General features: G+C 41.0%; 1 protein-coding gene across 1 annotated transcript in view; it reads left to right on the plus strand.

Moving 5' to 3' along the window:
• ZFYVE28 (zinc finger FYVE-type containing 28) overlaps positions 1-9,171 on the plus strand; it is a 32,716-nt gene extending 23,545 nt beyond the window's left edge. Inside the window, exons 8-13 of the mRNA XM_060765640.2 lie at positions 384-536; positions 1,095-1,231; positions 2,674-2,787; positions 6,188-6,274; positions 7,036-7,148; positions 8,318-9,171. Of these exons, the coding sequence (XP_060621623.2) occupies positions 384-536; positions 1,095-1,231; positions 2,674-2,787; positions 6,188-6,274; positions 7,036-7,148; positions 8,318-8,449 (736 nt within the window). The 3' untranslated portion in view covers positions 8,450-9,171. The remainder of the gene's footprint in view (positions 1-383; positions 537-1,094; positions 1,232-2,673; positions 2,788-6,187; positions 6,275-7,035; positions 7,149-8,317) is intronic.
• The last annotated feature ends 3,086 nt before the right edge of the window (positions 9,172-12,257 follow it).

The following is a 12,257-nucleotide window of genomic DNA, read 5'->3' on the forward strand; positions in this document are numbered from 1 at the left end:
TGTAGTAATTGATCACATTGGACAAAGAACTCTGGCCTAGCTATTCTTTCTAATTGCAATAGTTTAATAAATACATGAGGATACCTTAAAAATGCACTTCCTGAAAACTTGTGATCTGAATGATGCAATCCTAGAAGTATTTTACTGCATGATGTTGTTGACGAGATTTCATCAGCCCTGAATCAAATGTTTAAGATGGGAGGTAGAGACTCAGTAAAGGTGGCACTTCCTTGCAGACAGATATGAAGTTATCAGAGGATGAGGCAGAATAATGAGAGTTTAGAACTGCTCTTCTTTCAGGGCTCTGTGCAAACTGAGTTGCTCATCCTCTTCCTTTGCTGTGTTTTCCTAGATGCCTCCTTTATAAGCCTTTTCAATTACAGGGAACTGCTGCGTGTTCTGTCCAAGGAAGAACTCTACAAGCTGGAGAAACGAGTGCTGAATGAGAATGCTGCAGATTCACAGCCCTTCAGTGACAAAGACTCTCATGACTCCAGAGATCTTTCAACTCGACACAGTTGCCCACCTGCCCCAAGGTGTGACCAAAAACCTTTACTCCTTCCACTCATTCCAATGAGTTTTTTTCTGCTCTTAACTGAATGTAATTCTTGGTTGGCTACTTGAATACTAGGAGTAGAGAAGATATGGGTTCCCACCCAGGATACATTACACTTCTGTCCCCAAAATGTGAAAGTATTGGCAACAATGAAGCTGTCTCAGGTAGTATCAAATGATCAAACGGGAGGTTAACTAGCTAGAGGTGTTTCTGTCATATGCTGTCAGCTTGTGGTTTTCAGTATTCTTAACTACTTGCTAGCTTGATGGGAATAAAGGCAACCAGACAGAATTTCTGAACAGCCATACTTCTCTCAGTATTTTAGAATTTTGTGGCACTGTCTCTGAAAGGTGGGTGCAGGCATTTTGTCTGGCCCTGAGCAGATACAGGGGCCACATGCATCTTCAGTGTCAAAGAATGGCAAGTTCATTAACTTGCACAAAGAAATCTAGGACAGATTGTGGTTTCTTCACTCTTGTTCTGTGAAAGGGATAGAAGGTAGAATAAGTTTTCTAACTGCTTGTTGTTCTTCTGACAGGCATCTTGGGCAAGAGGCTACTAACATCCCAGTAGGAGTGATCATAGGACCTCCACAGAGCACCCGGAGGATGGAGCTGCGAGCCCGCTACAGCAATACAGAGGATATGATTCACACGCTATTTGTCTGCATCTCTGGTGAGTCCAACACCTTTTTTTGCCAAGGGGGATAATCTGGGTTTTTACATTATCTATATTTCACAGTGTTCTTGGGGTTGTGACTTGCACTTAGGTTTTTTGGTTGCAAAGGGAGCTTAAACGGGCAGACCATCCTTTGCAATCCTCCAATATGGACTAACCAGATGAGTGATGAAGTGCTGCTTATTAAAACAAAACATGTTCAGAACATAAGAGATGTGATGGCTCTCTTTTCATCAAAATTTGGGAAATAAGCAGATAATGTTTCTAGCAAGAAGATGAAAAATGAGACTAATTTTCCCAAAGAAGCTGGGAAGTGTCTTGCTACACCAGCTCCACTGGCTGCCTATTAGCTTCTGAGCACAATTCAAAGTGCTGGCTTTGGCCTATAAAGCCCTTAACGGTTCTGGCCCAGTTTACCTGTCCGAACGTATCTCCTGCTACGAGCCACCTAGGACCTTAAGATCATCAGGGGAGGCCCTGCTCTCAGTCCCCCCACCATCACAATCACTCTTGGGGATGAGAGACAGGGCCTTCTCCATGGTGGTCCCTTGGCTATGAGATTCCTTCCCAAACAAAATCAGATCAGCTCCATCTCTCTTGTCCTTCCGAAAAAAAAGTGAAATCCTGGCTGTGGGATCAGGCCTTTGCAGACTAGACTGACTTGCTGGCAAAATTACGGTTTTAATGGACTATGATGGACTGCTTTTAGGATTACGACTGGATTCGGAGTTGTATTTAATGTTTTTATATTGTTTTATACTGTTTTTGTTATATTACGTATATTTATGCTTTTCTTATTGTGGGCACTATGCTGTGTCGGTTGTTAGCCGCCCTGAGTCCCTCTGTGGAGGTGAGATAGGACAGGATATAAATGCACTAAATAAATAAATAAAGTTGACCCTGATTAAAAACAGTAACAAGAGATTTGGGAAGCCACTCAGGATGAAATAATCTTTTATAGGGTAGAGGGCCTATGCCATAGGTGTAGAAGAACTTTACTTTAAAATAGAACTAACTGAATCGGTCTGTGGTACTTGGTGTTTGTTGTTTTGCACTCTGATGAAATCCTCTGTAGCTCAGAAGATTGCAACCATTTGCATAGTAAATAATGAGAGAGTAGTAACAATTATATTCATGTGCACACATTTGCAAATGGCTCTAACTTAGCTTTAAAATAAAAACAAAAGCATTTTTGTACTCCACTACAGTGCCAGCAATTGAGCCTAATAAGCCATTTGATTGCATTGGTTGGAAATATTTGGTGAAAATAGTTTGCTAGCTGGTTGAGAATGCAAATGGAAAGAATTCATTGTTCAGTACTCACAATGGGCTGTGTTGTGTGTGTTATGTTTGTTGATTGAGGTCTGCAATCATCTCTTGAACTGATGTGTCACTGATATAACTGAGCTGAGCTGATCTGGTGTTTTGTATATGGACAGGAGTGGCAGACCAGCTCCAGACCAACTTTGCAAGCGACTTGCGTGCCATTCTGAAGAGTGTGTTCAAAATTGTGACCTCCCGGACAGAGGAACTGGTGGTGACAGACACTGGACGTGAGTAAATCTTCTCAAGTTATATGTGGTTTCATAGTCCTTTTCTTTAGTGCTTGCAAGCAAAGCAGGATGAAAAACTAAGGGCTAAGGAGGATAAGAGCACAAAGTGCTCCCGTATTAAAGCTGCTGTTATCTCAGTGAGATAGCTTAAGCTATGGCGTTGTAATGATTACAGCAACCACATGTATTTTCCAACACTTTTGGCAACGTTGTGAGATTATAGAATGCTTCTCCTATAATGGGTGGGAAGTTTGTGGACCTCCAGATGTTTTCCAGTGTAAATTCCCAACATCTGTACTATTGTCTGTGTTGGCTAGGAATGACAGGAATTGCAGTCCAACAAGATCTGGCAGGCCACACGTTGCCTGCCTCTGCAATTGCTGCCTTCTCTTTCTGCTTTCTCTTTCTTGGTTAAAAACATTCTTGTCCTGGCAAGCTTCTGCACTGAAGGTTGGGATGATGTGGTTTTGTATCCCAATTCCTCTCTGTGGCTTTTTATATGCTGAGCCTGGTTTTATATTGTTGTTCAGGTGCAGCATTTTGTTGTTCTGAGCCAGGCAGAACAAAGAAAATGAATTTATGAGAGGAATATAAATCTCTGAGTGGATGCCTAGCTATTTCTCATTACAATACCTATTTCAGTTTTTTACAGTACTTTTTGTGATTTTTTTTTTGGTGTGTCAGGGGCGACTTGAGAAACAGAAACTTTTTGGGATGAAAATCGGTTTGATGGTGGCTGATGCACATGCACACATGCATACACATATCACAGTTTTAAAACTATCTGAACACAATTAAATAAACAGCAATAAAAATAGTTTTATAAAAACATATCCACAGCAGCAAACTAAACACATTACCAGGGTTCCAATATAAAATTGCCTGTCTAAATAAAGCAATCTAAGTTAAGCAAGTTATTCCTAAGGGTTGATACTCCTTTCTGGTTTTAAATAATAAATCCACTGACTCGGTTTGAACCCCAAACTGGAACCTGATAAAGGGAGACGTTGACAAGTTGGACTGTGTCCAGAGGAGGGCGACTAAAATAATCAAGGGTCTGGAGAACCAGACCTTTGAGGAGCAGCTTAAAGAGCTGGGCATGTTTAGCCTGAAGAAGAGAAGACTGAGAGGAGACATGATGGCCGTGTATAAATATGTGAGGGGAAGTCACAGGGAGGAGGGAGAAAGTGTGTTTTCTGCTGCTCTGGAGACTAGGACGTGGAATGATGCCTTCAAACTACTGGAAAGGAGATTCCACGTGAACCTTAGGAAGAACTCCCTAACTGTGAAAGCTGTTCAGCAGTGGAACTCTCAGCCCGAGTGTGGTGGAGGCACTTTTTTGGAGGCTTTTAAACAGAGGCTGGATGCTTTGAATGCCATTTTCTTGCTTTTTGGCAGGGGGTTGGACTAGATGGCCCACAAGGTCTCTTCCAACTCTGTGATTCTAAGTGATGTGAGAGAATTGGCTTGGTATGAGTTATCCTGCCAAACATGCTACTTCATGGGGGTATTTAACTCTGTTCAGTAAAAATGAGATGTATGAACTGGCCCAGGAAAGCTTATTGCTCTTCTCCATTGGTTGCATATTGACACAGCACAATTGGCCCTAGAAGGGAGTTTCAGAATTATAGGATCATTCCAGACAACAGTTTTATTGTGCAATTGCCCTGTCTTGTTTACAGAATTTTATGGAAATCTAGATAATGGCATCTTCTATCACAAACCTTCTTCTGCTTTCTCTTCCTTGATCCATTTTTTGTTAACAAAAAAAAAAAAATCTGTTAAGAAGATGGAAAAGTTGCAGATCATCTTTATAATTGTCTATTTAGAAGTCAGCTAGTTTTCTTGGTGTTTAAGTCAAGGTGCCGTTAACATTTCTACTATTGAAAGCACATTTCAGTGGTTGTAACTGGGTTTGCTTGGTTCAGTTTTCTTCCACTTTGTCTTTTGGATGTCCCGTAACAGGCATGTTAGCAACAATGAACATAGGAAAAAATTTCTCAGTTGATCACATGCCTGAAGTGATCCATGCAAATTTCTTCCCTTGTTCTATGAGATTTTATCTCTTTCTGTCCCCCACTTTCAAAGCAGACAAAATCTGACCTCTCAGGACTGTTTTTGTGGCCTTCAAGATTCTCCAGGGCTGCCTTTTTTCTGACAACAGCAATGGCAATAATGAATTGCCCTTCCTGGAAGCCTCCTTGATCACAAATCACATTCTAAGTAAATGGCAAGACATCTCTCCTTCCTGCTGCATTCTTGAACTATTTAAAAACATTTTTTTTCCAAAATAAGTGGATTTCTGGCTATTGATCGATTTGTTCCTTCGCCAGCATTTTTTTCTGTTTACATTTTCTGATGGTGGCCTCCTCAGAGCATCACAGAAGCAGAAAATTCCCCTTAGCTTAATACCTACAAAAGTTCCCCATCACGTTTTTGGCTAACGTACCCACTTTATACAAAATGATCATCATCCTATTAGTGGCATACACAATTGTTAGTTCTTCAACATATGCTGAGTGAATTCTTTGGACAATATCTAATGATCATATCCATCTGGTGGTGGCATAAGTCAAATTGTGTACATGCATTGCTGCACAAAAAACATGTAAAGGCACATTGTCTCTATGCATTACTTTTGCACATTGTAGATTGCTCATGAATTGTTAGCCATGCATGTTAGCCATCTAAACTATATGATATTGGTATTCAGCATAACATTATTGTGTCATGTTTGCTGTTAACCATATTGAGTCCCTATATTGCAGTGATCCCCAACTTTTTTTTAAACCAGGGACCACTTTGACCAGGGACCACTCTCCAACATTAGTACCAAAAGGATTACTAATCAGTTTTGGGTCAACTTTAGATTCGGTTATTTGGGGTGCTGATTCAGAAAATTGCATTGGATAGACCACATCAACTCTAGTTTCTGATACAGACTTATGTCATCCAGTAGTTGCCATCTGCTCCCCCACAGAAAACCATATCTAATAATCTAGAGCTGATGCAATTTTCTGAATCGGCACCCCAAATAACCTCAGGAACAGGCCTAAAAACAAAGACACCAAGGCACCCTTGCTTCCAGGCACCACATGGAATGGCTTTGCTCAGGGGAAGGGAGGAGGAGGAGGAGAAGCAGTCAATAGGCTTGTTGAGCCTTTCGTGGGTAGTCAGCCTCTCTCCTCCCAACATCTCCTCCATTTTTCATCAAGGATAATAATAATAATGATGATAATAATAATAATAATAATAATAATAATAATGGAAGCAGTCTACAAACTTCTCTGCTGGTTATGCAATCTGCATCTTGGATATGGCACTTTACATTTGTGCAAGCGTGTTTTTGTGGAATGGTGGCAACCTGCTTCATAATAATTCCCCCCTTTTTCATTTTCAGAGACAGAGATATGCGTGGCACCAACAGATTCTCAAACACAAAACTGTGCTCTCTGTTCCAATAGCAGAGAAGGCAATGGCAGAGAAGGTGAGAACACAGATTGTGGAAAGGGTCATTTACAGGCCTGTTTGGGCATGATCGTTGTCCGAGGGAAAATCGCTTGATCCAGTGAGTCATTCCCTCTGCCTGACTTTCAAGAAAAGTACACAGCATGCTCAAATATTTTTAGACTAAGGATGGGACAGCAGATATTGCTGAGGTAGTTTTGTTTTCCAGACTGGAGATCCTGCTCAAAGTCCAGTTCTTGCTTTATAACGGGTATTTCCCACTTGAGACCCTTTTGGGTCTGAGTCTTGTCCTATCCTGAATCTTTGTACCTAGCTAGATGAATCTTAATGTGGAGCTCTTTATGACCCCCCTCCCCCAGCTCTCTGCTCTACTTCTTTACTATGAAGTGAACCTCTTTGTCTGACTGAAAGCAATTGCGGGGTGAAGGGATAAAAGTTAGCAGCACATTTCAGAGTAAATACCAGTTGTTATAGGATGAGATGTACTGAAAAAAGGAGGTGACACCCCCCCCCCCCCCAACAATTCATGGTTAAATAAATCAGCCTTACAGGTGCTGCTAGCTTTCTCTCTCCCCCCCCCCCCAAACCATCTCATTTTTATGGTGAAACAGACCAACACACCTTTGTTTCTGACTGTTATCAGCTATTTATGAATATAGTAGTCAGAGGAGGCTTGATGAATTTACGGGTTTTCTTAACACTCTTCAGCCTAGGCATTGTGGCTCTGATTGACCTCAGATGCGCAGCCAGCTCAACACCTGCCCTTCTGCTTCTTTCCAGGTGCTTTGGGGCCACCAGAATGGGTGCCAGACAGTACTTGCAGCCACTGCATGGCCTGCCGCCAGCCTTTCACATTTCTTCGTCGACGCCATCATTGCCGGAGTTGTGGAAAGGTACAAAATGTTATGTAGGGTTCTGTAAAGTCCTTTTCATTGGGAGAAGTCAAATCAACATAGTGGCTGGAGAGACAATAGTGGTCTCTGTTTTAACTATGGGCTGTTGTTTAGCCTAATTTAGCTCCTGTGGAAAACTCTACCATCTGATTTTCCAGAAGAAAATCAACCACAAATCAGTCCTGTCCATGACTGGAAATGTACTGAACATTTTGTCAGACTGTTTTGGCTGAAAACCAGCAAAAACTGGGGAGTTTAACTATTTAGCATGAGAACACTGCTGTAGGTGGTATTTTGGGCACTTTTTAAGTAGATTTCCCCCCAAAGCGACCCGAATATAAACCGAGGCACCTAATTTTACCACAAAAAAACTGGGGAAACATATTGACTCTAGTATAAGCCGAGGATGGGAAATGCAGCAGCTACTGGTAAATTTCAAAATAAAAATAGATACCAATAAAATTACATTAATTGAGGTCTCAGTAGATTAAATGTTTTTGAATATTTACATAAAACTGTGATTTAAGATAAGGCTGCCCAACTCTGATTAAACCATTATTCTAACCTTCTTCAATGTAAATGTGCTTACGTATCCTTCCAATAATAAGAGTAAAATAATAAATGTAATAATAATAATAATAGAGTAAAATAATGGAAATGTAATAATAACAGTAATAATAGAGTAAAATAATAAGTGTAATAATAATAGAGTAAAATAATGGAAATGTAATAATAATAATAATAGAATAAAATAATAAATGTAATAAAAATAATAATGATAACAGAGTAAAATAATAAATCACTTTGACTCAAGTATAAGCCAAGAGGAGCTTTTTCAATCTAAAAGGCTGAAAAACTGAAAAGGGCTGAAAAAAGGGCTGAAAAACTCTAGTATATACAGTATTTGTTCTTGAGGCAGTTGATGGATTAATCAAACACAATCAAATCTACAAAAATGAAACCCACAAGTGTGGTGGGCAGACTGTATATTGTTTGTAAGAAGAGGACTAAAATGAATCTGGTTACATTCATGACAGGATCTGTACTGGGTTACACTGGACCCAAGTCTTGGTGGAGAGGCCATGCTCTTCTTTGTGTCCGAAGCAGTGTTTGCAACATCAGGTCACCCCCTTGACCCATTATTAATGCACAATTTTATTTTTCTCCAGATTTTTTGCTCCCGCTGCTCGTCACACCTGGCACCTCTGCCCCACTTGAGGCAACTGAAACCAGTCCGTGTGTGTACACACTGCTACACCACCCACTTGCCTTCTAGCAGCAAAACTATGAATTGTTCATGAGCAATAGCTTGCACACTGTGTCTTCATCAAAACACCACTTGTGCCTGAGAAAACAACCGATCCTACTGGAAAGCGGCAGACGCCTGTATCACCTACAGAGGAGCAACCACACATTACTAGGATCCTCGTGGGAGCTCTTCAGAACAGGGTTTGGGGTGAAAGGGAATTCCAGGATTTAATCTCTCCTGTTTGATGCAAAGGACTCTTTGGGACTTGTTTTGGCTTGAGATAAAATGAACTACAGATGCCTGGGCAAAATCTTCGACATCTCAATGAAAGCTTGTCCCATTCTCCATTTTTCTTCGCCAGATGGAGAGAACTCTGAACTTTATAGAGATTGCCAGGTACTGGCTCCTGGGCTTCTGGTGGAGAATTGATAGTCTTCTGTCCTACAGATTTGTTTTTGAGAAACCTGTGAGACTGCATTACCAGATTTTGGTATATGTGCAGTTCGGGCTTTAGGGTGCCTTTGGCTAGAACTGAAAAGATTGCCCAGAAATAGAGCCTTGGGAATGATAGCCATAGCAATTTGCCTACCAGCTTAGGATACAGCGAAGAGTTGCAGCAGTCTTCATACACAGTGTGCTTTCTGTAGACACCAACTACTACAGGGTTGTGTGGAAGACACTTTGGAAACCTCTGAGAGAGACCTACAATTCTTGAAACCAAATTGAATTGGTTATATTCCTGAATACTTGAATAAATGTGGTTATTATATCTAACCTATCTTCTCTGGGTTCACAACACCTGCACTTGTTGCATTGTTACACTGGTAGTTCAGAGGGAATCTGCTCTGAATTCTTCTCCAGGAAGACTATAAAACTTGTTGCCATATCAGCCAAGTGTCTCTGGGTGTGGTTTTATTGGCAGCAGCATTTGCCTTTGATCTAACTTAAACAGTAGGCCTCACTGGAAATATGAGCCAGTACAAGTTGGTTATCCTTTATTCGAAATGCTTAGCACCAGGTGTGCTATCACACCCAAACTGCTCAAATGTCTTTAGCACTAACGTGTCTTAACTTTATATCATCTTGGAGGATGCTGGTTTGCCTTCATGTTTGAGCAAGGAACCCCACAGAATCAATGTCCATGCTATTGCCTTCAAGATACAGTAACAATTTATTAATTGGTCATGGCCCTATCTCCACCCAGGCATTATCTTGGTTTCCCCACAACAAAGGCCATACTTAAAGTTTGAAGGTAACTGGTTGTTCTTGAAGTCACTGCTAGTGGATGATTCTGGATACGAAGGGCAGATGAAACATTCCCTTGTTTACTTTCTCTGGGGTGCCCAATGCCCAAAGTGATCAGGACAGAGGCTGAGAGAACAGGCCTCTCCTATTGAGGCCTGGTACCTTGCTGAAGGCGCTGGGAACTCCACAGGCTGTCACTGCCCAGTGGTATATCGGTATAGCCACATGAGTTCCCAGAATGGTAGTTGTAGTATTACTGGCTTGAAATGGCTTGTTCAAGCCTGGTTCTCACTGGGACCAACCATAGACACATCTTGCTTCCAAGTTTCCCTGGTAGTAATAACCTTAAACTAAAGATGGCTCCCTTTTCCCGGGCAAAGGGGCGGGCCAATTTCCAATTCAAAACCAGAAAGGGTTTCCTTAAGCCCCACCCTTGTAAAACTAACAGAAAAATTGCTATTCTCAAGCTGTGGGGGGGACAGCCTAACAAAACGAGCTGGGAACTATACAGTTCAATCACACCAGGAATGTTCTGCATTTGGGATCTCTTTGTATTCTGGAGTAATTGCATATAGATGGGACCTAAAGACAAATGTTATGTTTCTCATGAAAATGACATCACAGAACGTTTTAAATAATTTTGTGTATGAAATAAATTTTGTGTACATGTAACTGTCAGAAAGCAAGGGTGTCACTATCTCAGCCATCCAAAGGGACAATTTTGAATTTTAAAAGATTTTGGATTTTGGAAATTTGGATAAAGGATAGTCAACCTGCTCTAATGTATTCATTTAGTGAATGCTTCTAAAGCAGCACAGAAGTATGCACTTTTCACACTTGTGTTATCTTAGCATCATTCCAAAGCTGATATTACCGTTATTAGATGAAGAATGACATTTAGATGAAGTAGATTCCAACAAGATGCAATCAGTTACCACATCGAGCAAGGGAGAGGTGTCCTCGGTTTTCCAGGTAGCCTACAAGAATGTATGAGTTTGCACAGCAAAGGCAGAGTCCCAGAAAGGGTGGGCTGAGACAACAAATATCCCAAACTCTCTTTTCAGACCAGGAATGAAGGATAGCCCTTTGCAGAGATTGGGAGGGGAAGAGAGCAGGAGATGGAGCTTGTGTGGGCCTTGGCTGTATTGCTCACAGCTGCCGTTGTTTCATAAATTATATTATTTTTATTTTGTATTTTACATTTGCAGCTATAGTAGCTGCATTAGGTGGCAGGTTGTGTGGGGTGTGTGTGAGTAAACAAAGTCCACATCACACAAGACAGAACGCTGAGATGCATCTGTTATTTGAATGGGTTGCTGTGAGTTTTCCGGGTTGTATGACCATGTTCTCTCCTGACATTTTGCCCACATCTCAGAGGTTGAGAGGTCATAGATGTGGGTGAAACGTCAGGAGAGAATGCTTCTGGAACATGGCTATACAGCCCTGAAAACTCACAGCAGCCCAGTGCTTCTGGCCACGAAAGCTTTCAACAACACATGTTATTTGAATGTTCTGTTGTTGAAAAAAGACCCATATAAAACCTTCATTTGGAAAGGGATGAGCAGCTCAAAGCCAAAGATTTTCTATTAAAGTGTGTCGGAGTAAGCAGGACACCTATGACAGAAAGTAGTAAGATACAGAGTAAGGTGAAAGTAGGCCTAGTCCAATGCAAAACAACAGATGTAACTACAACTCCCATAATTCCATAGCACTTAAAGTGGCATCAATCTGTTAGGTGAGTGGGCTTATTAACAAAAGACCCTCCTCATAAATGTACAGCAGAGTAACGTATTAGCAGCAGCGTGACTCAGCACCAGTAGCCCAAAGTGGTAAGAAGAACAAAAACTCACAGACCAATGTTACATTTTCCATAGGAGGCTTTTCTTTGTAGTAAAATAAGATGGTTGCATTATTTACAATGTCAAGGTTTCCATAACACAAATAAATACATAGTAGCTTTACACGCAGCAGCCTTCACAATGGAGCTAATACAAGTCTTCTCTCACATTGAGGTTTACCTCACTCTCCTCAGGACACTAGAGCTTTGGGCCACTGACTCCAACAGGCCTCGGCCTACTCACTCTCCACAGGACGACACTAGGTTTGGGTCACTAACTCTAACAGCCTTCAGCCTACTCACTCTCCTTAGGACACACTAGCTTTGGCTCACTGACTCTAACAGGCTTTGGCCTACTCTTTTAGTGCTTGACTACCCTTTTGTAATAAAAAATACTCAGTTTTTAATATTTCTGACACAATTGACACTAATTCTGAATTTTAGGTGCGCCCCATGCTACTGCAAAAAAAGACTAAAGGAAGAGAAACAAAAAAGAAAAACCTGAAAAAAGAAAAAAGATGAACCGATGCTATATTTTAAGCACGAGTTTTCGTGGATATTACGAGGGTTGAATGAAAAGTAATGCCTCCACCTTCGTTACTTGGGTTTGGATGAGAATATTTTAATAAATCAAACGCAGAAATAATCCTTAGAATGTGCTCTTTAACTTGCTTGAAATTTCTCTCGGAGTGATACGACAATCATCCTGAATCAATCTGTAAAACTTTTGCTTGTGAAACTCTGTGGTTGCTGTCAAAGGACCTCCAACTCTGTCACG

The sequence above is a fragment of the Anolis sagrei genome, chromosome 2 (assembly GCF_037176765.1).
Source record: "Anolis sagrei isolate rAnoSag1 chromosome 2, rAnoSag1.mat, whole genome shotgun sequence".
Classification (NCBI taxonomy): Eukaryota; Metazoa; Chordata; class Lepidosauria; order Squamata; family Dactyloidae; genus Anolis; species Anolis sagrei.